We start from the raw sequence: 26,679 nt of genomic DNA, 5'->3' as shown, positions 1-26,679 counted from the left end.
CCAACTACGCGGACAAAGCTCGTCCGCTCATTAAGTCCACGACCTTCCCACTTACGCCGGAGGCCCAATTGGCCTTCAAGGTTTTGAAAAGCGACATCTCGAAAGCCACGATGCACGCGGTGGATGAATCCATCCCTTTCCAGGTGGAGAGTGATGCATCTGACTTCGCCCTGGCCGCCACACTAAACCAGGCAGGCCCGTCGCGTTTTTTTCCCGCACCCTTCAAGGCCCAGAGATTCGGCACTCAGCGGTGGAAAAGGAGGCTCAGGCCATTGTGGAGGCAGTCAGACACTGGCGCCATTACCTGGCAGGTAAGCGGTTCACCCTGATCACGGATCAACGATCCGTGGCGTTTATGTTCAGTAACACGCAGAGGGGCAAGATCAAGAACGATAAGATCTTGCGGTGGAGAATTGAGCTCTCCACCTATAATTACGATATTATGTATCGTCCAGGGAAGCTCAATGAGCCCTCGGATGCCCTCTCGCGCGGAACATGCGCCATCATGCAGGAGGACCGCTTGAAGGCTCTCCACAATGATCTGTGTCATCCTGGAGTCACCAGACTCTACCACTTCATCAAAGCCCGCAACCTGCCCTACTCGGTGGAGGATGTCAGGTCAGTTACTAGAAGCTGTCGGATTTGCGCAGAATGCAAACCACACTTTTATCGACCAGACCGGGCACATTTGGTCAAGGCCACTCGCCCTTTTGAGAGGCTGAGTGTGGATTTTAAGGGCCCCCTTCCCTCAACGGACCGGAATGTCTATTTTCTCAATATAATAGACGAATATTCCCGGTTTCCGTTTGTTTTCCCCTGTGCGGACACGTCAACTGCCACCGTCATCAAGGTTTTCAGTGAACTTTTTACCCTGTTCGGGTACCCCTGCTACATTCATAGCGACAGGGGCTCGTCGTTCATGAGCAACGACTTGAGGCAATTCCTGCTCTCATTCGGGATTGCCTCTAGTAGAACCACGAGCTACAACCCTAGGGGTAACGGACAGGTGGAAAGGGAGAATGCTACAGTCTGGAAGGCTGTCCTACTGGCACTGAAATCCAGGGGCCTTCCAGTCTCCCGTTGGCAGGAGGTCCTTCCAAATGCGCTCCATGCTATCCGCTCCCTCCTGTGTACGGCAACCAATGCTACTCCCCACGAGAGGATGTTCTCATTCCCTCGGAAGTCGTCCTCGGGGACCTCATTGCCAGCCTGGTTGACGTACCCAGGACCCGTCCTTCTGCGGCGCCATGTGAGGGCTCGCAAGTCCGACCCCTTGGTCGAACCGGTCCAACTCCTCCACGCCAACCCTCAGTATGCCTATGTGGCATATCCTGACGGGCGAGAGGACACTGTCTCCATTAGAGACCTGGCGCCCGCAGGGGACGTAGCAACCCCTGTCGCTCCTATTCCCCCAGTCACAAATCCACTACTCCTCATTACTTCCCCAGACGTGGCGCGGTCAGCACCGGGACCAGTGCATAACACTTTTACTCCCATGTACAGCTTGCCTGAGACTCGGAGATCGGCGCCACCATCATCATCACCACCACCACTACCACCAAACGTTCCAGGATCCCCTGCACCATCGCCTCACCAGGGCCGGCCGGCCCGGGAGTCCTTGAGGGGACAGCCAGATGTTACTTTGAGAGAGCCACCACAAGCACCTGCTCCGTTTTCGCAACCGGTGTTGAAGAGATCGGCACCTGCTCCGGTTTCGCAACCGGTGTTGAGGAGATCGCAGCGTCGGTGCGGTCCTCCAGACCGTCTGGACTTGTGAATCCTGTTATTTTTTTTGTTATTGTCTGTTTTCGTCCACCCCGCCACCTTTTGTTCCTAAAGGAGGGGTGAATGTGGTGAACCATCGTTGGTTCACCACTGGGGGTTGTTATTATGTTACTGTTGGGTTAGGGTGTTATTACTGTGGGGGTTGTACTATGTTGTTGGGTTAGGGTGTTTACCTGTTATAAGTGTTATCATGGCACATTCCAGTGGGGTCCCGCCTCCGGTGGCAGGGTATAAGACCCCCTGCTCCGGCAGGACCCCTTCAGTCTGAACTGGTGTATTCGTGTTAGTAGTTTCATTGTTACTGTATTAAAGCCTTCAATACTAAAGCCTTGATTCCAGGTGCTCATTGACGCGCATCAAGCATATTCGTACATCAATCTCGGGACCCTTCTTTCAGAAAGCTTGAAGATTTTCCCGATTATGCTAAGAGGCATTAATGGATTTAAAAGGCATACCCATTTTCGACAACTTTTAAAACTCGACAGATTCACACCTGATGTCGAGGGAAGATTCAGTAGGATATTTGACATGGGAAGTATTAGCCCACCACATATGACAATGTGTAGCATCATAAATACATATATGTTCATTGATTGGAAGCTTTCTCATTGCAGGAATTGTGTCAATTTACATAAAAACTGCAAATGTGTTCAAACAACTACCCTTAAAACCTCTCAACAGCCAGCACTGTTAAAACAGATTCGATCTGCTTGCTGCATCTCACAGGAGATCTTGATTCCCCAGCGCTGCAGTTACCTGAGTAATGGAAGTACACCTAACAGATTGATGTCTGCTGTCAGTTCCACTGAAGCACCAAATGTTGATTGCTCATTTATTATGAAGAATCCATAGGATTATTTCACACACAACTGAGAAATTTGGGTCAGTAACCTTGTGACATAGGTCACAAGGCCTGTGTTCTCTTCTCAGCCACTCATCGTAACAGTTCTCACCCATTGTTCAACATTTTGAGCCTCTTACTACAAATGCAGACTTTTGCCCAAGTCAGAATGTGAACCCCCAACTCAAACTGGGGGAACAGCAACTGATCTTCCGATTGGGCACTTTACTGCCTCCCAGACTGAACATTGAGCTGAACAACTTCAGAGCAGGAACTTTCTCCTCCACCTCCACTCCATTTTCATTTTTTAAATTTCATTTCTTTTATCTTATTAATCTATTTTTATTACTTTATATTCTTATATATTTTAAATTTTAATTTATTCCATCATTTCATTTGTCCACTTCTAAATCTTGCTTTCCATCTTGTTTCCAGCCCCCCGCCCCACTCACCTCACTAAGGCCATCTGCCACATTTCTCATGTTGTCCTTTGACACCTTTGTTCTGCCATTGATATTCTGATCTCTTAATGGGTGCTCTTAGCACCATTCTCAGCTTTATCGCCACCTTTTACATTCCTTTTGTCCTTCTGTCGATGACATCTTGGTCAATTACGCAACCATCCCCCCAACCTCCCCATCCCTGTGCCCTTCTACCCTTACAGTATAATCCTATTTTTTTTGTGGTTAGCTCTGATGAAGGGTCATTCAGACTCGAAACGTTGGCTCTGTACTCTCTCCACAGATGCTGTCAGACCTGCTGAGATTTTCCAGCATTTTCTGTTTTTGTTGCAGAATGTGACCTACTGTTTGGAGGGGAAAATGACCAAAGGCATGCATCGTTCTGACTTCCCTTGAATACGTTACGAAGGAAAATGCTATTAAAATGAACTGGAAAGTGAGATAAATTTGCAAACCCAAACAGCATAAATGCAATTTACATTAAAATTGAAAATAGATATTCATCACAAATTTTAGCAATTTTCTAGTCTGTTTTATTTTTGCACTTAGCATAACAACCTTGCCACATTTCTCAAAGGACCACCAAAGCATTTGCATATTATTGTGATGTATTTTGATGAATAGTTAACAAGGTGCTTACCATAGCAACACAGCAGGACCCAGAAATGTGTGTGCCCTGTGGTGATATATAATCAGGACAAAAGTTATTAAACACAAGGGATTTAGTAGCTATAGTGGACAGCTATTTCAGATGTATACTTTCCAAGAGGAAATTTAGATCGTAGATTCAATATCACCTAAACATTTGTTTTTGCGAAGCACTTATAGGGAAAAAAGGAATTGGAACAGTAACTGTTTTTAGCTCTTATACGTTACTAGCTAATATATTTAGGCATCTGTTCTGTGAGGCACACTTCACCAGCAGTGTGAATATATTGTAAAACTGGGTGTATAACCTAGAATCTCACCATGTACATTTTTTTGTGTGTAATTTTGATATTGTTTGAAAGAAGGCCACTTGCATGGCAAATGTGAGCTTTATTTAAAAGAGTAATATATTCAAATTTGCCAAATTGCATGAGTTAAATGTTAAATTCTTCCTTTAACTTTGGTCTCACCCATAAAGAACAATAGGCATAAGTATCGAGCATATAAGACCTGCTTAGTTCTGCTTCTTAATGGTAGTCACTCTAGGCTGGAATTGAAACCGGGTCCCTGGCGCTGTGAGGCAGCAGTGCTAATCACTGTGCCAATAGGTGCAGGATTTTGGCAAACTTAGCTTGAAGAGTAACTTCATACTGTCAAAAACTTTAGTTAGGTATGCGAACAGCATAAATAGGTCCTGATGTGACTGCGTGCTGTCTAGGGAAGCCTCCATTGATGAGCATATCCATGCATGAAATCCAGAAGGCAGATTCTGCCCATGGCCAACTCTATGTTCGTGCCTGGAATCAGAATGGCATTATGCTGAAGACTAAAGTCAAATTCTACCAGAACACTTTCCTTAGCACCCTGCTGTTTGGCAGGGAATCCTTCCTGTTTGTGGTGTCACATCATCTGGAAGCCTCCCACTAAAGATCTAGCATGATAATTGGATGCTAGGACAAAATCGCAAACAACAGGGTCATCCATCATTCTGGCTCAACCGTTTTGAGATTACCCTGCACAAAATTTAATCTGGAAGGGTCTCCTGTGCGGATAACTCCAGAATCCCCAAGCAGATCTTCTATTGGAAACTATTTCTCTCAGGGCAAATGACATGAAGATAGTAAGCAAAAATAATATAAGACAACTTAACAAAGAGCCTTTACAAGTTTCGCATTGCAAACCACCTTTCTTGTACCCTGCACTGACTGGCCCATGCGGATGCAAGCACTGAAATTTGATCCAGTATGTTTCGAGAACCAGCTACGCCAAATCCACAACATCTGCTGTGCCCAGAGGAAGGCCAGAGGTGGTACAGCCACAGAAATTCCCTCAAACACCAACAATGACAATATGAACTGCTGGTTCTGCGGACATTCACCCAGATTGAACTTTTCAGCCACAAGAAGACCTAAAGAAGATGATGAAACCATTTACGCCTTGGACATCCTCAGACAAAGAGGAATTTATCACAATGGTGCAACTGCACCAATACTGCAGGTGTGTTCCTTCCCAATCCCCAATATTTCCTGAAAATAAAGTTAAGGTAATCACGAAAATTTTGAACAAAGGTTCTTATGAACAGCAACTGCTGAGAAATTTAACAGAAAATCATTTAGCTTCATCATGATCCTGAGCATCAGAATTACAACTTGTGATCTCCCATTACACTAGACCTATCATTATAGCATAATTTAAACACTGGGTAGAATTTTATGGTGCTTCCCGCTGGCGGGATTTTCCAGTCCTGCTGAAGTCAGTGGACATTTTAAATGCTCACCACATTTTACGGCCCTGCCCTACCGCGATAGGGCTCTAAAACTCAAGCAGTTTTAACTGATTGGTCAGGAAGTTCCTTGCCCTGGTGGAAAAGAATGCACTGAAACATTTGGAGCACAACATAGAGTGCGGGAGCTCCAAAGGCAATGCACAAATACTGATCATTCTGTTTCCTTAACAACAATCGGTGACACAAGAAGAGACGTCAAAATTAAAATCATACAGATCAGTTCTTTGATGCATTGGTTGGTAATTGGACCTATTCTGCCTGTCTAGAAAACAGAACTCCCACTTACCTGATGAAGGAGCAGCGCTCCGAAAGCTAGTGGCTTTTACTACCAAATAAACCTGTTGGACGTTAACCTGGTGTTGTGAGACTTCTTACTGTGTCTAGAAAATTGACAGAATGGAGTGCAAAATGAGTTTTACACCCAGTCAGATTTTACTGGGTGGCATGTTGATACAGTGGTTAACACTGCAGCCTCACAACACAGGGATATGGGTTCAATTCCAGCCTTGGGTGACTGTCTGTGTGGAGTTTGCATGTTCTCCCTGTGTCTTATGGGTTTCCTACAGGTGCTCCAGTTTCCTCCCACGCTCCAAAAATGTGTGAGTTCGGTAGATTGGCTATGCTAAATTACCCCTTAGTGTCAGGGGGATTAGCAAGGTAAATATGTGGGGTTAGGTGACCTGGGTGGAATTGTTGTGGGTGTAGGTTCGATGGGCCGAATGGCTCCCTCTGCACTATAGGGATTCTATGATTCTATGATACTATCCGTTGAAGTTACCAAAGGGCAATATTGGTTGGAGTGTAAAACTAACATTGCATTTGGGGTTTCTGCCCAGCAAGTGAGGTAAACATTTCCCCTGATCACTCTCTTGGGATAATATATGTTTGTTTGGCCATTTATCTCAGGGTGCAGGTTCAGGTTCCCCATGTACATTCTCTTCTGTTGTGGAGGCTTATGTAGTTTTTGCTATCACTCCTGTTGCTGTAACCTTGCAATTTAGAATGTTAGGTTTAGCGAGGCAGAGTGTTGTGAGAATTGAATTTGGTCAATAATAGAAATGGTGGGGATAAAAGGATATGGGCCGCAATTCTCCCATCCCGCTGCGCTAATGTTTTAGCACAATGAGCCAGGAGAATCGCGCATCGGCCGGTTCGTGGGATTCATGCCATGCTTGCGTCTCCCACAGCCGATTTCCAGCGGCATCTGCTCCATGCCGGAAATCAGCTGGGAGGCGGGGTCAGCATTTAAATAGTATTTAGCATACTATTAGTCCAGGGGGGGGGGGGGGCACGATCGGGCCGTGGGGGGTTTGGGAGCGGGGAGGTGGGCAGCACTGTGAGGGGTCCAGGGCTGGCCAGCGATTGAGCTGGCCAGCAAACATGACGCTGACAGTTCGGAGCCGCTATGTGGTGGTTTCAGCCTCCTGGGTGGAATAGGCCCCGCCTCCTGACATTTAATGATATTCACGCTGGTGGCCTCTGCAATGCACAGAGTGTGGGAGATTCTAATGTGAACTCCCACTGAAAAAGCCAATGTGAATTACTCCAGTTTTCTCGTGAATTCAACACATAGAATTTTTGGGGGAGAATTCGGCCATGATGTGTAACGTTATAAACCTGGAGGGAGAATGTGTAATCATTAGTACTAAAGTGAAGGGAAATACAGTGCTGGGCAATGCTCTTGACCAACATGACCCAAAAGCCCTCATTCAGGAGCCTCCCTTCTTCCTTGATGCTTCCAGTGAAGATTTGTCTGAATCTCTATATTCCCTGACCTTCAACCTCCCTCATTTCCCTAAACTCCATTCCTCAGGTTCCCTCTCTCCCCCAACTCCTCCTTACATCTGTCAGAAATATTTATCCCATCAGTTTCTTTGATTCAAAACCAAGTTCCAAATTGCCACCCCAGGGTTTTTTCTTTCAAAGGAAAATATTTTTTCAAATTGTTTCTCTTCGGGAGGCCAGCCTATGATTCACTTCAATATACTGTGGGCAAGATTTTACAGCCTCGCTCGGGCGAGATTGGAAATTCCTGCCCGAGGTCAACGGAGATTTCCGTTGTCAGACCCACGCCTGCGCCAATTCCGTGGTGGGCGCATTATGAGTGCTCCGGATGAGCTAATAATATCCACAGCCTTCTTCACCCTGTTCTCACATGTTAACAGTGTATTCCACCCAATTAATACTGCACAACAGGCTTATTAAATGGTTCCTTCCTGTGAGCTTTAGTGCTCAATTATTTGAGTTATCTTAGGGGTTTACCAGCAAATATGACACAAAAAGATGCACCTGTTAGCACAAAAAGATGTACCAGTAAATATGAGGTACTCAGAAGAAGACGTGCACACATTTTCACCCCGTTGTGTGTATGCATAACAAAGAGCCCCACTTCTTGGAACACAGGGTCAACTCGTGCTCTTAACAGCAATCTATTAGAAGTCAACCTCAGGGAATTTTGCCTGAAACTAATATTTATTGTAAGTAGAAGATCCAAGTGAAGTGTTAGATTGCAAATCTTCTTGAGAATATTAACTGCTTGAAGTTAATTTAGTTTTTATATGTGCCTTCCAGCTCTTGCTTACTGTTGTTCAAAGCTTTTAACACACATTCTTACTTATAGTAAGCCACAATTTATATCTTCTGTGACGATGCTTTAGCTTTAATATAATTGGGTAGAGTGGTGAATGTGACGCATTCTGTAAGCAGTTCATACTTGCAGAGCACCAAATATATTCCTCAAGATTGTTTCAATTGCATTAAAAAAAAATAGTATTTATGGACGGTTTAATAATACCTTCTATATTGCTAGGCAACCAAAATAGCATTATGCCAGTCTTTAAATTAATCCAATAATAATGCATGAATACCAGGTCTTTGCAATCTGTCAAAGTACACAATGCTGATTTTATGTAAATAGGACATTAAAATTACCTACATTATCAACTGTTATGGATTGGTAAACTAATGTGATTCAGTTATCTATGCAGTGTATGTGTATTGTTCAGTTTATTGAATAATTTCTGCACTTAATTTCAGATTACTGTCTCGTTCAAGATGTTCATGTGATAGGAAACAGAAATTCAAACTCCAAATGAGGCTGCAAATATTCAATCGACTTCTGAAAGCAAATCTGATAGTTGGCTGTATAGTGTAATGGTTGAATCAATACATCTTCACCTCTTCCATGTCCTTCAATGGGCAGTGAACTCTTTCAGATTTTCCACCACCTCTGTTAAAAAGAAAAACTTGCTTTCCATTTTCAGACAAACACTTTTTTTTTCTTGCCCAATGGGGCTAAGTTTCCAGTGATGATGAAGTGGAGCTGGAACCATAAGGCTAAAAGTCTGCTTTTCAAAAATGAACAACTCAGCTTGATTCAATTGTATGAGATCGGATTATTTACATATATATGTACATAGTGTAAGCTTGCCAAAGTGAAACGGAAAATTCATGTGGAATCATAGAATCCCTACAGTGCAGAAGGAAGCCATTCGGCCCATTGAGTCTGCTCAAACTCTGTGACAGAGCATCTTACCCAGGCCCAACCTCTACCCTATCCTCGTAACCCCACAAATTTACCGCTCTAAGTCCCCTAACCTATACATGTTTGGATACTAAAGGAGCAATTTAGGATGGCTAATCTTTGGGTTGTGGGAGGAAACTGGAGCACCCGGAGGAAAGTCACACAGACATGACAAGAATGTGCAAATTCCACACAGACAGCTACCCAAGGCCAGAATTGAAACTCAGGTTCCTGACACGTTAGCACTGCTAACCACTGTGCCCCCATGCTGTGGAAAATTATACAATCCTGCATGCACTAAATAATTGCTGAGAAATTAAACAGTGTGTCACCACATCTGAAAGCAATAGTTTATGAAGCTATCACCTTCAGGTTCTTCTTCAAGTCACGCGCCATCCTGAATTGCACATAAATCTCTGTTCCTGGATCAATATTCTCTACATTATGAGTGTACCATTACCACTCGGACTGTAGCAGTCAAGTTCAACACGCTCCATCCTTCTAAGATGCCTAATAAATGGGAATTTGCCAAAGTTGCCCGCAAAGAAAGCAATGAACATTACTGTTAAAAAACATGACTTGTAAATAAATTAGGAGGCATACAATAAAATCTGTGGCAAATGATAAATGCCAAAATAGCCAACTTAGGTCCAATGGCCAGCAAAGTGGAAACTTCCTGCTACAAGAAGGATGCTTTGTTTGCATTGTGGGCACCTTACCCAGAGAATGGTGTTACAACATGCTTAGTAATAAATTGCAGCAAGTGTAATGTTGCACACCTGTGCTTGTTACACCCAGAAAACATCACACTTTAGTGAATCTGGCAAGATATGTCTACCCAGGATGATTACATAGGTTCATAGAATTATAGAATCCCTACAGTGCAGAAGGAATCCATTCAGCCCTTTGATTTTGATTTGATTTGATTTATTATTGTCACATGTATTAACATACAGTGAAAAATATTGTTTCTTGCGAGCTATATAGACAAAACATACCGTTCATAGAGAAGGAAACGAGAGAGTGCAGAATATAGTGTTACAGTCATAGCTAGGGTGTAGAGAAAGATCAACTTAATGTAAGGTAAGTCCATTCAAAAGTCTGACAGCAGCAGGGAAGAAGCTGTTCTCGAGTCGGTTGGTACGTGACCTCAGACTTTTGTATCTTTTTCCCGAAGGAAGAAGGTGGGAGAGAGAATGTCCGGGGTGCATGGGGTCCTTAATTATGCTGGCTGCTTTGCCGAGACAGCGGGAAGTGTAGACAGAGTCAATGGATGGGAGGCTGGTTTGCGTGATGGATTGGACTACATTCACAACCTTTTGTAGTTTCTTGTGGTCTTGGGCAGGGCAGGAGCCATACCAAGCTGTGATACAACCAGAAAGAATGCTTTCTATGGTGCATCTGTAAAAGTTGCTGAGGGTCATAGCTGACATGCCAAATGTGTGTAGTCTTCTGAGAAAGTAGAGGCATTGGTGGGCTTTCTTAACTACAGTGATAATAGTTGTCTATAGAAACTAGTTTCTTAACTATAGTATATAGAGCCTGCACCAACAGTAATCCCACCCAGGCCCTATCCCTGTAACCTCTCATGTTTATCCTGCTAGTCCCCCTGACACTAAGGGGCAATTTAGCATGGCCAATCGATCTAATCCGCACATCTTTGGAGTGTAGGAGGAAACCGGAACACCCGGAGGAAACCCACGCAGACACAGGGAGAACGTGCAAACTCCACACAGACAATAACCCGAAGCCAGAATTGAACCTGGGTCCCTGGCACTGTGAGGCAGCAGTGCTAACCATTGTACCACCATGCTACCCACATGCCACAAAGGGTTTCCTCCGGGTGCTCCGGTTTCCTCCTACACTCCAAAGATGTGCGGTTTGGGTTGATTGGCCATGCTAAATTGCCCCTTAGTGTCAGGGGGACCAACAGGATAAATATGAGAGGTTACAGAGATAGGCCTATTCAACGTTTACTACTCACCCAAGTTGGCCAAACTTACTGAGTAGTCGAGAGAAACAGATGCTGCTCCTTCATCAGGTGAAGCACTCCAAAAGCTCGTGATTCCAAATAAACCTGTTGGATTTTAATCTGGTGTTGTAAGACTTCTTACTGTGCCCACCTCAGTCCAACGCCGGCATCTCCACATCATAGAGAAACAGAGGGAGGGCCTTTGGAATTCCACAGATTCCTGAAAATGGCTAAACAGGTGGGTAAGGTGGTCAAGAAAGCATGAGGGGGTGGTAGAGGTTTGGACCTTTCTTCTTCAAACAGCAGTGGATGCTGGTTCAATTGTTGGGTTTAAGTCTGAGACTTTGTTTTATTGAGCAGAGGTACCAAAGAACATGGGCCGAGGGCAGGTGCATGGAAATGGATCACAGATCAGCCATGATCTTATGAAATGGCAGAGAGGTTTTGAGGGGCTGAATGGCCTACTCCTGTTCCTTTGTTCCTATGAGCTGAGGAAAAGATTATTAGAGGAGGGAATTTTTGCTGGAACTGTATACAATATTAATTATGTATTAGAGGAATACAGTGTACAGTTCTGGTCGCTACACTATAAGAAAGATATCACCAGAGAAGGTACAGAGGAAATCTATAAGGCCAGTGCCTGGATTGAAGAGTTTTACTGTGAGAAACAATTGAATACATTATCTTTGGAACAGAGGAGGCTGAGGGGAGAGCTAAGTGAAATTATAAAATTATGAGGAGTTGAAATTGAGTGGATAGGTAGGTCCTATTCCCCTTGTTTGAGGAGCCCCGATCCAAGGGGCTTATGTTTAAGGTAAGAGGCAGAAGGCTTAGCGGGGATTTGACAAAAGGGTAGTGGGTATCTGGAACTGTCTGCCCGACACAATGGTAGAAACCCTCATGGCATTTAAATGTGCTTGAATATGCATTTGAAAAGCCATTACATACAAGGCTTTGGACTAAGAGCCAGAGAGTGGGATTAGGCTGGATAGCAGCCAGTGTAGGCATGATGGGCCAAATGGCCTCCTACTGTGCTGTAAGTTTTATAATTCTATGATTTTTACAGTTTGTTCACATCACTGTATGATTATCCGTACACACCTTCAGTTTGCAACTTACAATTAAATTCCTTGCTGCGTACCCTCTTACAAGCACTTTAAGATTTAGAGGTTTATTGAGACCTACAATCAGCCATTTTTTCTTCCCCATTGTATCAATCCTTTAAAAAAGTCAGTGCTATAATATTCCTTCCAGCTCCATTCTGCATGCTCTCTCAGTATCCTTATTGTGATAGAATCAACACTCACTGCATAGCCACTCTCTGCATAGCCACCTTTTCCTAGACTGTCAGAGTATCTGATGTCTTTCAGTTTTCAGATCATAACTACAGTTATGTAGGCCTGAATTTTCCCCCTATAGGTGGCATTTTCCTCCTCTACCCCCACAGAATGTTTTGAGGCGACAGAGGCAGCCTGCCATTAGCCGGCAGCGGGATCTTCTGATCCCACCACTGTCAATGGATTTTCCCATTGTTCACACCCTCCACCGCTGGGGAACTTGCTGCGGGGCATTGACATCAGAGGGACTGGAAGATCCTGCTTGCGGGAATGGCTGGAAATTTTTGACCTCCATCTCTCTGTCTCTCTGCAACCACAAAAGCAAAACACTGAAGATGCTGGCAATCTTTTTTAAAAAATACAAATCCTGGAAATACTCTGCAGGTTGAGCAACATCTGTGAAGAGAAAGGCAGACTTATGGGCCGAATTTAATGGTCCCTCCCACTGGCGGAATCTTCTAGTCTCCGCTGAAGTCAATGAGTTTTTGAACAACTTGCCACATTTCCTGCCCCAATGTTTCAGCTCTGTGACCTTTCAACTGACCACCACTTTTGATGAAAGGTCACAAACCTGAAAGGTTAATTCTGTTTTTGTCTTCACAGATGCTGCCTGACTTGTCAAGTATTTCCAGCATTGTTTTTATCTCTGCCTCTTTGCCTCTCCTTCTTCATTTAAGACACTCCTTAGCATTGACCTCTTTGTCCTGACTTAGTGGATGGAATTTTCCCATGCTGCTTGCCATGGGAATCGTAGCGGGCGGGACACAGACCATGCAAAGCTCCATTGACCTTGGGTGGGATTTTCTTGCATTAGGGCGAGTGCAGCCGGAAAATTCCGCCCAATATCTCTTTATGTGGCTCGCTCTCATATTTTGTTTTATAATGCTCCAATGAAGTGCCTGGGAGCCATTTATTATGTTAATGGGCCTTATACAAATATAAGTTGGTGTTTTGTCCTAAAATCGCCAGGCTTTTAAAATCAAATTTAAAAATTTCTTCCTGACCTATCTCATCTCTTTTCTGTCCTGACGCTATCTTGCACAAGAGACCTTGATCCCTCCATCTTTTCAATTATTCGCTTCTCAATAAAAAAAAATTAAGTCTCTGTGTGCCCAGACTTGACAACATTTTTTTCATTGTTTTTATTCCTCTGGGATTACACAGGAGCTCTGAACAGGCACGTTGGTGATTCAGAGGCTCTTCTTTACAGTTAGATGATTTTCCTGAAGTTGATTTCATTAATGATTTTGATAATACTTAATTTTGCATAATAATTAGCACAACACTTATTTGCCTGGCACTGTGAACCAAATTACAACATTAAAAAAAAGACTATTAAAGTCATAGAGCACAGAAGGAGGTTATTGCCCCCATTGTGCCTGTAGTTGGCTCTTTAGAAAGAGTTTTAAGTTTATTTATTAGTGTCACAAGTAGGCTTACATTAACACTGCAATGAAATTACTGTGAAAATCCCCTATCCGCCACACTCCAGCACCCGATCGGGTACACTGAGGGAGAACTTGGCATGGCCAATGCACCTAACCAGCACTTCTTTCTGACTGTGGGAGGAAACCAGAACACCCGGAGGAAACCCACACAGACACAGGGAGAATGTGCAGATTCCACACAGACAGTGACCCAAGCTGGGGTCAAACCTGGGTCCCTGGTGCTGTGAGGCAGCAGTGCTGACCAGTGTGCCACCATGCTACCCCATGTTGTCCAATTGCTCCATTCCACTGCTCTTCCCGATGGCTGTCTTATACACATTCATTCTCCCACACCAGGTTTGTTCAAATGACTTCAATTGCCATGGGGAGATCTTCTTGGAGAAATAGCAATGACAATAGAGCGGTAAAATTCTGCGAGACTATCATAGGGATAAGTGACTGAATTTTCAATCTTCCATGGGGTGAGGGCAGGTGCAGGCACGGTTTGAAAGCCGCATCCTCATATGGCGTGTCAATCTTCTGATGCCTCTGGAGAATGCTGCAATTTTCAAAGGGCAGGCCGGTAGCACAGGGAATGGCAACACACACATCTCCAATAAACATGCTGTTAATCTCATTGAAGAACTTGTGAATGGGTTGGAGAGCGACAGAATCGCATTTTCAAAAATGAGAACGAGAAGAGTGAAAGGTCTGGAGGCGGCACAGTGGTTAGCACTGCTGCCTCACAGCGCCAGGGACCTGGGTTCGATTCCCAACTTGGGTCACTGTCTGTGCGGAGTCTGCACATTCTCCCCATGTCTGCATGGGTTTCCTCCGGGTGCTCCAGTTTCCTCCCACAATCCAAAATATGTGCTGGTTAGGTGCATTGGCCATGCTAAATTCTCCTTCAGTTTACGCGAACAGCTGCCGGAGTGTGGTAACTTCATTGCAGTGTTAATGTAAGCCTACTTGTGACACTAATACCTAAACTGAAAATTTTCATGCACCACTGTCCACAGAACTCTGGGGAACCTTTATTTATTGTGGCTGCTGATTTAAAGACTTGGGGAAAAGAAAGGTAGCCAAGCAGAAGTGTTCATGTGGTGGCACAAAGCTGTCATAGTTTGAGCAGAATGGATTAAGTACCTGATGAGTGAGCATTTGGGAACTTACATAAACCATTTGGCTACTGGCCTTCTGTTCTCCGGCCTACTCCGTTCTTCCAAGCAATGGCAAACCCAGTTGCGGTAGCCATCTGCCTTTGAAAATCACCCTTGAGTTAGTTCCTGCGTTAGGTCATGCACAGTGCCACTAATTGGGCATCAAACCCCACTCTGGCCCAATTAGGGCCTTGACATTTAAACATCAAGTCACATTACTGACACTGAAACCTAGAAATGATCCGGGCATTGGGCTCCTGACCCCAGATTTAAATTCCAGCCCAATGTATCATGCCTGCACTCGTTAGTTCTTAAATATTTTGCCAATGTGTTGAGAGTAGCTGGAACCAGCAACAGCCATTTTTGAAGTATAACGTTTCAAATGTTGAGATTCAATTAGTCCAGATCTCAAACCAAGGTAGAAATGGATAGGAGCTAATTGAAGATTATTAGTTCATCGGTATCATATAATTGAATTGTGGAAGTATGGTGGACATTCAGCCCATCAGGGCTGTGCCAGCTCTTTGGAAGACCGATAAAGTTAATCTCAGTTCCTTTCTTCTTCCCATATCCCCAAATTTTCTTTGTCCGTCAAGTATTTAACTAATTCCCTTTTGAAAGCTACTATTGAATCTGTTTCCATAGCCCATCAAGCATTCCAAATCCTAACCATCCATTGCATACATTTTATTCCTCATGTCATTTCTAGCCAAGAATGGATTTGAACTGGAAGATGAGAATTTTATAATTGAATCAATACTGGCCAATGAGCACAAGGGTGCTGGGTGAATGCAGTTTGGTGCAAATTAGCATATGAACAGTAGAGTTTTGAATTATGGATGGCAGAATGTTCTCCATCAGACCCACGATGAGTTGTGACATCCCTGAATTTGCAGTAAAAGCCCTTACTTTGTGCTCTCAGGGATCCTATATTTCTGATTTTTAGTAAGTTCTGCTTAAAATGAAATGAATTACATTCTCATCACACTTACTTTGAACCCACGTCCTTTAGCTACTTCTGGAAGGCAGCCATGAAATCATAGAAGCCCTACAGCACAGAAAGAGACCATTCGGCCCATCGAGTCTGCACCGACCACAATCCCACCCATATCCTATCCCCATACATTTTACCCACTAATCCCTCTAACCTATGCATCTCAGGACACTAAGGGCAATTTTAGCATGGCCAATCAACCTAGCCCACACATCTTTGGACTGTGGGAGGAAACCGGAACACCTGGAGGAAACCCACGCAGACATGAGGAGAATGTGCAAACTCCACACAGACAGTGACCCAAGCCAGGAATCGAACCCAGGTCCCTGGAGCTGTGAAGCAGCAGTGCTAACCACTGTGCTATCGTACCGCCCTAACCACTGTGCTATCGTGCCGCCCTAACCACTGTGCTACCGTGCCGCCCTAACCACTGTGCTATCGTGCCGCCCTGAAAAGGCTGACAGCTTCGCTGAGATGTGCTTTAATGATAACTACTTGAATTAGCTGTCAGAAGAAGGTTAGAGACAGACACTTAGATCACTCATGGCCAAAACAATAAACTACAAAACATTGAGAATGTAAACTAGAATGGGTAAAACTAATGACAAAACTCCATCAATGTCATTTTCAGGTTGTGTTAGCATGACAAGCCTGAAGACATAACTAGTGTCATCTTCCACAGATGTATTGAGTGCTTTAAATATTCAATTTGTAACATTATGGGGACTATCATAAAGCAACTGCGAATTATAAACTATAAACTAACATCATTAACTTAATATATGTATTAATTCTGAATTTAAATGAATTGGTGATGTTTTCTGTTTTTTACTCAGGTTCCTGGCTTCTTTAATTCCTGATGGCATCCTTTGGAATGGTTCGATTTGTCAACTTTACGGACCCATTCCTTGGATGGCCTAATTCAACTGATCGTGATCATCCACACAACTACTATGCTCTGTTTTTCTCGCTGCTAATCTTTGCCATCATATTTGGAAATGTATTGGTGTGCCTTGCAGTGCTGAGAGAAAAATCCTTGCAAACAACTACAAACTATCTCGTTGTCAGCTTGGCAGTAGCAGACCTGCTCGTTGCCATCTTGGTGATGCCTTGGGTCGTGTACCTTGAGGTAAGAGTGCATTTTAAAGTTTAGATTCATGTATCTATTTATTACTGTGCAGATTTTTCTAGCATACTGCAATGTTGATATTTTGATTAATAGGCTGGACGAGTACGGTTTTAATGACACTGATGTATACTCAAAGTCAGATGTAGTATCAATCTGCTGGACCCCACCTCTGCATTCAGTTCAGTTTAACCTCCAACTATAAAGCAGCACTCACTTCTGATTCCACACCCACTACACATTTCATTTGGCCACACTTTTAATCCATGTTTATCAAAACTCTTAACAGCTCACAACCTCTAAATTACTTTCTTTTCATTTGCTAGGAAATATTAAATAAATAACCCATTGTATTTATTCAGACTAACAATTCTTTGTAAAGTTATGGTCCTTTCAAACATGTTTAACCTCCAAACTTCATATTTAAAATTGTCACGGTCTATGGATTAGAATAATACAAGGGCAGGTTCAAGATTTTGCTTTAATTGGACTTTTGGATGTTATCAGGATTCTGCTATTTCCGGTCCTACCTCTGTCTATCTTGTGTTATAATTATCCAATCAATGGGACTGTGTAGAATGATATTGTTATATTTGTATGGTACAGAGCCTTAGCTCAGTGGTAGCACATCTGCCTTTGATTGACTTCAGTGTCAGAAAGTTATAGGTTCAAGTCCCACTTCAGAGATTTTGGCACAAAATCTAAGTTGCCACTTCAGTATAGTACAGAATGAGTGCTGCATAGTTGGAGATGTCATCTTTTAAATGAGATGCTAAACCAAGGTCCAACTTACCTCTCAAGTGGATGTAAAAGATCCTGTGGCACCATTCAAAGAAACATGGTTGAGTTCTTTCTGATATCCTGGCCAATAGTTATCTCTCATCCAACAACACTTAAACCAATAGTCTGGTCATTATCACATTGCTGTCTGTGGGACCTTTGCTCTGTACAAATTGACTGACATATTCTCTACACAACAATAGGGCTTCATTTCAGAAAAACCAATGCTGTAAAGCACTTTCAGCTGTCTTGAGGTCATGTGACATGTCTCATCAATGCATGACTTTCTTTCCTTAACAAGTCGGGGTGTTTTTTAAAATCTCACATTTATCAACTTTAAACAGTTTCCCATTAATGAATGGGGAGGTGGCAGCATAATGGTACTGTTGTTGGATTAGTAACCCAGAAGCACAGGGTAATGCTCTGGGGGCCTGGGTTTGAATCCCATAGTAGATGGTGCAATTTGCATTCAAACAAATCTGGAATTAAAAGTCTAGCGATGACTTTGAAACCATTGGTGATTGTCGTAAAAACCCAGCTGATTCACTAAAGTCCTTTAGGAAAGGAAATCTGTCATCCTTACTTGGTCTGGCCTATATGTGACTCCAGATCTACATCAATGTGATTGACTTAACCGTCCCCTGAAATGGTTCAGCAAGCCACTCAGTTCAAGGGCAATTAGGGATGGTCAACAAATTCTGGCCCAGCCAGCAATGTCCACATCCCATGAACGAATAAAACAATATTGTAGCAAGAATATAATCAGTGTCCAAGCAAGCATTGATGTTTATTAGCTTGATGTGAAGCAATTAAGGATGAAATCATCATTATTGATGACAGTATGGGAGACAACATTCTGATAAAGAGAGGGTTAGTCTTGTTGTCTTCTCTTTATGCTCTGAAAATGGTTTACAGTAATTAACAAAGGAATAAACTAGTCTTACAGCACAGCAGAAACATTCTAAAAATGAACACAAAGTCTGGCACTTGCAACTTACAATAAGTCTTTCTCTCCCTACAATGAGGGGGGCTATATAGAATTACTTAATTGATAGGCAATCTTTATGATCTGAAAGCACACTCGGTTTGCAGTGTACAAATCCAATCATCCTGTATCTCTCTCACCAACGATTGCATGCACCAACACAAGCTTTTGTAGTTTGAGGAGATAGGACCACTTGAGTCAAAGTGCACAAATGAAAAGGAGCAGAGGAGATGCAAGAATCCTGTGACTGGACTAATATGTGTCTGCCATCAATGAACATGGTCATTGTGTGAAAATTCATATCTGAATGCTTTAGTGGAAAAACAGATGAAAACCTTGGTTAGGACATTAGGAACATAGGAGGAGGAGGAGGCCATTTAGCCCCTTGAGCATGTTCCGCCATTCAATGACAAAGAGACTCACCATTACACATTGCCAGAATTTTACTGTCCCACCTGCCACAGGAAACAGAGCAGGCAAGGGACGGACCACAGAAAGGTTCATTGACCTCGGGCGGGATTTTACGGTTTTGGGACGAGCAAGGCCGTAAAAATCCCACCCCATATTTCTTAATACCTTGGATAACAAAAATATATCACTCAATACCTTTGGATGACAAAAAGGTATTAATCTCAGATTTAAAATTTAAAATTGATCTAGCCTCAATTATCCATTGTGGAATCTACACTACTCTTTGCATAAAGAAATGCTTCATAATTTCGTCCTTGAAAAGTCTGATTCTAAATTCACAAGCTAATGGAAATAGTTTCTCTCTGTCTACTCTGTCCCTTAACATCCCAAGAATGTCAACCTAATCACCTTTCAACCATTGCAGAAAATATAACCCAGTTTGTCTTCTCTCTCCTCATAATGTGACCCTTGGAGTCCAGGTATGTTTCTGGTAAATCCAGGTTGCATTCCTTTTAGGCCAATCTATTTTTCCTAAGGAGTGGTGCCTGGAATTATTCAAAAGTATGTCAGACATGGTCTAATGTGGAGATGCCGGCGTTGGACTGGGGTAAACACAGTAAGAAGTCTCACAACACCAGGTTAAAGTCCAACAGGTTTATTTGGTAGCAAAAGCCACTAGCTTTCGGAGCGCTTGCTGCTCCTTCGTCAGGTGACGAAGGAGCAGCAAGCGCTCCGAAAGCTAGTGGCTTTTGCTACCAAATAAACCTGTTGGACTTTAACCTGGTGTTGTGAGACTTCTTACTGTGTTAGACATGGTCTAACCAGGGCTTTGACTAGCTGAAATGATTTCTGCCCCCTTGTTTTCTAGTTCTGTAGATAAAAAAGACCAGCATTTAATATACTTTTTTTTGTATCTCTTAATGGCATTTTAATGATCCATGTACATATGATTTCCCATGTCTTTTGGGACTTCTTTAGTTCCTAGCTTTCACCATTTAGAAAGTACTCAGTTCTATCCTATTTAGGTCTAAAGTGGTGGATGACTTCATATTTGCCAACATGAAACTTTACCCTGTTTGCCAGTTTTGCTTATTCACTTAACCTATCATTATCTCTTTGTAATTTCATGTCTCCATATACACTGCTTACAATAAGACCTACCTCTGTGCAGTTGGAAAAGCTGAATATGTGGCTTCCTATCCCGTCATCTAAGCAGTTGATAAATACAGTGAATATTTGAGGCAACAGCACAGATTCTTGTAGGAATTCACCTCCATTCACATCCTGCCAATCGGTTCATTGCCCTTACCTTCTGTCTCCTGCCCCTCAATCAATTTCCTAACTAGATCAAAGATTTGCATTCAATTTCAAGGCATCAGCTTCAGCTAACTGTCTCTTGAAAGGGGCTTTATCAAATGTCTTAGGAAGTCCATTCGAATAACATTCGTAGGCATGCTCCTGTCCACTACTTTCATCACCTCTTCAAAAATTCCAGTCAGGTTTGTTAGGCATGACCTATTCTTTGGAAAACCATGTTGGCTCTCTCTAATCAGCTGAAAACTTTTAATGTGTTCAGTCACTCCATCCATAACTACAAACTCTGGCAATTTACTGGCAATAGATGTTAGGCTACCTGGTCCATCATTTCTTGGTTTCCTTCTTTCAACTTTTTAAAATAAAGATTTTTAAAATTCATTTGTGGGATGTGGGTGTTGCTGGCTAGGCCAGCATTCATTGCCCATCCCAAAGTGGTGGTGAGATGACTTCTTGAACCACTGCAGTCCACATTGTGTAGATACACCCACAGTGCTGTTAGGGAGGGAGTTCCAAGGTTTTGACCCAGCGACAGTGAAGGAAAGGTGATATGTTTCCAAATCTGGCTGGTGAGCGGCTTGGAAGGGAACTTGCAGGTGCTGATGTTCCCATGTGTCTGCTGCCCTTGTCCTTCTAGATGGCAGTGATCATGGGTTTAGAAGGTGCTGTCTAAGGAACCTTGGTGAGTTACTGCAGTGCGTCTTGTAGATGATACACGTTGTTGCTACTGTACATCGGTGGTGGAAGGAAGGAATGTTTGTGATTGGGGATTCAATCAAGGAGGCTGCCTTATCCCGGTGTCAAGTCTTGGGTATTGTTAGAACTGCATGCATCCAAGCAAGGGGAGAGTATTTCACCACATTCCTGACTTGTGCATTGTCAATGGTGGACAGGTTTAGGGGAGGCAGGATTCCTAGCCTCTGACCTACTCTTATAGCCACAGTATTTATATGGCTAGACTAGTTCAGTTTCTGATCACTGGTAATCCCAGGATGTTGATAGTTGGGGATTCAGCAATGGTAATGCCATTGAAAGTCAAGGGATGAAGGTTAAATTCTCTCTTGTTGGAGATGTTCATTGCCTGGCACTTGGTGGCACACCAAATTTTACTTGCTATTTGTTAGCCCAAGCCTTGATGTTTTCCATGCCTTGCTGCATTTGAACATGACTGCTTCAGTATCTGAGGAGTTGCGAATGAAGCAGAACTTTGTGTAATCGACAGTGAACATCCCCACTTCTGATCTTATATTGACGATGCAGCTGAAGATGGAGGGACCTGAGGAACACACTGAAGTGTGCAATTTTCCAATCTAAAGGAATGAATCATAAATAGAACATAGAACATAGAACAGTACAGCGCAGAACAGGCCCTTCGGCCCACGATGTTGTGCCGAGCTTTATCTGAAACCAAGATCAAGCTATCCCACTCCCTATCATCCTGGTGTGCTCCATGTGCCTATCCAATAACCGCTTAAATGTTCCTAAAGTGTCTGACTCCACTATCACTGCAGGCAGTCCATTCCACACCCCAACCACTCTCTGCGTAAAGAACCTACCTCTGATATCCTTCCTATATCTCCCACCACGAACCCTATAGTTATGCCCCCTTGTAATAGCTCCATCCACCCGAGGAAATAGTCTTTGAACATTCACTCTATCTATCCCCTTCTTCATTTTATACACCTCTATTAAGTCTCCCCTCAGCCTCCTCCGCTCCAGAGAGAACAGCCCTAGCTCCCTCAACCTTTCCTCATAAGACCTACCTTCCAAACCAGGCAGCAGCCTGGTAAATCTCCTCTGCACTCTTTCCAGCGCTTCCACATCCTTCTTATAGTGAGGTGACCAGAACTGCACACAAAATATTCCAAATGTGGTCTCACCAAGGTCCTGTACAGTTGCAGCATAACCCCACGGCTCTTAAACTCCAACCCCCTGTTAATAAAAGCTAACACACTATAGGCCTTCTTCACAGCTCTATCCACTTGAGTGGCAACCTTTAGAGATCTGTGGATATGAACCCCAAGATCTCTCTGTTCCTCCACAGTCTTCAGAACCCTACCTTTGACCCTGTAATCCACATTTAAATTAGTCCTACCAAAATGAATCACCTCACATTTATCAGGGTTAAACTCCATTTGCCATTTTTCAGCCCAGCTTTGCATCCTATCTATGTCTCTTTGCAGCCTACAACAGCCCTCCACCTCATCCACTACTCCACCAATCTTGGTGTCATCAGCAAATTTACTGATCCACCCTTCAGCCTCCTCCTCTAAGTCATTAATAAAAATCACAAAGAGCAGAGGACCAAGCACTGATCCCTGCGGCACACCGCTAGCAACCTGCCTCCAATCCGAAAATTTTCCATCCACCACCACCCCCTGTCTTCGATCAGATAGCCAGTTACCTATCCAATTGGCCAACTTTCCCTCTATCCCACACCTCCTTACTTTCATCATAAACCGACCATGGGGGATCTTATCAAACGCCTTACTAAAATCCATGTATATGACATCAACTGCCCTACCTTCATCAACACACTTAGTTACCTCCTCAAAAAATTCCATCAAATTTGTGAGGCACGACTTGCCCTTCACGAATCCGTGCTGACTATCCCGGATTAATCCGCATCTTTCTAAATGGTTGTAAATCCTATCTCTAAGGACTTTTTCCATCAATTTACCAACCACCGAAGTAAGACTAACCGGTCAATAATTACCAGGGTAATTTCTATTCCCTTTCTTAAACGGAGGAACAACATTCGCCATTCTCCAGTCCTCTGGCACCATCCCCGTGGACAGCGAGGACCCAAAGATCAAAGCCAAAGGCTCTGCAATCTCATCCCTTGCCTCCCAAAGAATCCTAGGATACATTTCATCAGGCCCAGGGGACTTATCGACCTTCAGTTTATTCAAAACTGCCAGGACATCCTCCCTCCGAACATCTATTTCCTCCAGCCTATTAGCCTGTAACACCTTCTCTTCCTCAAAAACATGGCCCCTCTCCTTGGTGAACACTGAAGAAAAGTATTCATTCATCACCTCGCCTATCTCTACTGACTCCATACACAAGTTCCCACTACTGTCCTTGACCGGCCCTAACCTCACCCTGGTCATTCTTTTATTCCTCACATAAGAGTAAAAAGCCTTGGGGTTTTCCTTGATCTGACCCGCCAAGGACTTCTCGTGTCCCCTCCTAGCTCTCCTAAGCCCCTTTTTCAGCTCATTCCTTGCTAACTTGTAACCCTCAATCGAGCCATCTGAACCTTGTTTCCTCATCCCTACATAAGCTTCCCTCTTCCTTTTCACAAGACATTCCACCTCTTTCGTGAACCATGGTTCCCTCACTCGGCCATTTCCTCCCTGCCTGACAGGGACATACCTATCAAGGACATCCAGTATTTGTTCCTTGAAAAAGTTCCACTTTTCATTAGTTCCTTTCTCTGACAGTTTCTGTTCCCAACTTATGCCCCCTAATTCTTGCCTAATCGCATCATAATTACCTCTCCCCCAATTGTAAACCTTGCCCTGCCGTACGGCCCTATCCCTCGCCATTGCAATAACAAAAGACACTGAATTGTGGTCACTATCTCCAAATTGCTCTCCCACAACCAAATCTAACACTTGGCCCGGTTCATTTCCTAGTACCAAATCCAATGTGCCCTCACCTCTTGTCGGCCTATCCACATATTGTGTCAGGAAACCCTCCTGCACACACTGCACAAAAACTGCCCCATCCGAACTATCAAGCAAGGCAAATCAAGGCAACTTTGGAAGTTATAGTTGGGATTTTTCAATGTTCTCATCCACTTTCTTTAAAAACCCTGGGATGGAAACCATTTTGTCCAAGGAACTTGTTCCTCTTTAGTTCCATTATTTTCTTAATTGCTGTTATTTTCCTTATGTTAATAAGATTCAGTACAAGTCACCTTGGGCATGCTGACCTCTTTCTCTATTGTAAGCACTGATGCAAAATAATTATTCAACTTTTATTATTTTCATTCATTATGCTACCATTATCAAGGAATCCACACTGCTCCTGGCCACATCCAGTTCCCCAATATAATTGTAAATCTTTTTGTGTTGATTTTGATATCGCCAGCAAATTACTTTTCATATCACTTTTGTAGTTCTTACTGAATGCCCATTGCTGTTGGTTTTATCCTTGTGATTTGCCTGGATCTATTCTTTTTGCATTTTGCGTGCTTTTTCTTCAAATTTTCTGTTGTCTCTTCCTTCTTTAGTCATACATGACTTTGGCAAATAAAGCTTTCACCCTTTAGGCATATAAGCTGGTTCTGTAACATATTAAATTATTTTTTAACACCGCCCACTAATCTTCTGTCATTTACCCTTAACAAATTTGTCCAATTTACTGTGGACAACTCTGCCTCAGCACATTGAAGACAGCCTTCCAAATTTAGGATCATAATAGCTGTTCCACATTCCTTTCTTTCAAACATGGACACTGAATTCAATCATATTACGATCACTATTAATGAGTTTTCATTCACTATTAGGCTGAAAACTAAACCCAGCTCAGTGCTCTTTGTTAAATTAATATGGTGTGGTCTAATAGATAGGGCCGGATTTTCATCATGGAATTGATATTCAGGAGTCAGGCATTTTCCTGATGTCACAAGTGTGCCTTCCTCCTGCCTGTCTTGACCATGCCTACAGCGGTTGGATTGAAGTGGAGACAGAAGCAGGCTGATGCGACAGGATTAATTGACCAGTTCTGGAGCACCCCGTAACCCTCACTCACCACCCCATCAATCTCACTCTCTTAACCTTCAACCTCCTTTCCACTATTATCCCCTTCACACATCTCCCTTACCCCCCTCACCCTGTAACCTCCTCAGCCCCTACTCCATCACTCCCTCCCTCACCTCCAACCTTTTTACCTAGTTTCTACTATGTACGCAACTCAGAAAACCGACAATAATATTTGGAAGACCTTAAAAAGCTCATAAATCTGTAAAAATAAACAAGGTTTACTTGAATAGCACTTAAGAACATTATCCCCTTCAGAAACTCTAAAATCTGTCAAAATAAACAAACTCACATTTCCCCTATATTAACAATCACAAAAGCAGAGTACTGTTGAAAGAAGACATTTTGTCAAAACTTTTCATCTTGTACTCATCAGGACAATTGCAAGAATACCAATGCCAGAGGAAACATTAACTTTATACAATCTGAAAAGAGTGCTGATTGGTTGGCATGTGGACTCTGATTGGTAGAGGTGATCCATGGAAAATGCACCAGTTGTTGGTAACTGGCAGTTAACTGTTAAGCATGGTTTGAAACTTAAACCAAGCAGTTTGACTCTGGTCAAGACATTGCCCTGAAGAATGAAGCAGCAAATGGTGATCACTTATTTTCTTCATCTGAAACAGGTGAAATGTGTGTACATGTTCCTTTGGTCTGCGTATTAATACATGTAGTTTTCTGTACATGCAAATGCATCACACTGCAAGCCCAACTGACAACCTTAAATTAGTTTTCAGCATAATATTCAGCACACTGAGGATAATTTAGCAAATGTTTCCTAAATATTGAATCACATCCAATATTAGATACTGTGTTTTGTGTTTTGCAAGCAGGGGCATGTTGGGTACAGTCTATATGCTTTTTGTTATGATCCTTGGCCTATATTCATAAGATCACATGTAACTGGAATTCACACACCACGTTATTAATTTGTGTGATAGTTAAAACATCTTTTTAGCTTGACAGCAGCATCCTGTTAGTGATGAATACCACTCTTGTCACTACTGCATAGTAGCAGCATAAAGATCAGATAGTCATCAAAATATTAAAACAGCTAAACAGATGGCTGAGGTGTTTCTTGAAGATTTAGTGAAAAATCTTTTCAAAGCACAGTGGTAAGCATGGATTCCTCATGGTGCCAGGGACCTGAGTTTGATTCTGACCTAGATGATGGTCTATGTGGAGTTTGCACATTCTCCGTGTCTGCATGGATTTCCTTCGGGCACCCCTATTTCCTTCCACAGTCCAAAAGATGTGCAGGTTAGGTGGATTGGCCACGATCAATGCACAGGGTTACAAGCATACAGTGTGGGCATGGGTAGAGTGCTCTTTTGGAGGGTCAATGCAGACGCAATGGACT

At 43.1% G+C, this 26,679-nt stretch overlaps 1 protein-coding gene across 1 annotated transcript in view; it reads left to right on the top strand.

Annotated features, from left to right (window-relative positions):
• The first annotated feature begins 16,778 nt into the window (after positions 1-16,778).
• The window catches only part of drd3 (dopamine receptor D3), a 44,702-nt gene continuing 34,801 nt past the window's right edge, over positions 16,779-26,679 (top strand). The window contains exon 1 of the mRNA XM_078231980.1: positions 16,779-17,063. Coding sequence (XP_078088106.1) covers positions 16,794-17,063 — 270 coding nt within the window. The 5' untranslated portion in view covers positions 16,779-16,793. The remainder of the gene's footprint in view (positions 17,064-26,679) is intronic.

Source organism: Mustelus asterias, chromosome 17 (genome assembly GCF_964213995.1).
Source record: "Mustelus asterias chromosome 17, sMusAst1.hap1.1, whole genome shotgun sequence".
NCBI classification, from domain to species: Eukaryota; Metazoa; Chordata; class Chondrichthyes; order Carcharhiniformes; family Triakidae; genus Mustelus; species Mustelus asterias.
The sequence above is the reverse complement of the archived record's forward strand: the minus strand, read 5'-3'. Positions and strand labels throughout refer to the sequence as shown.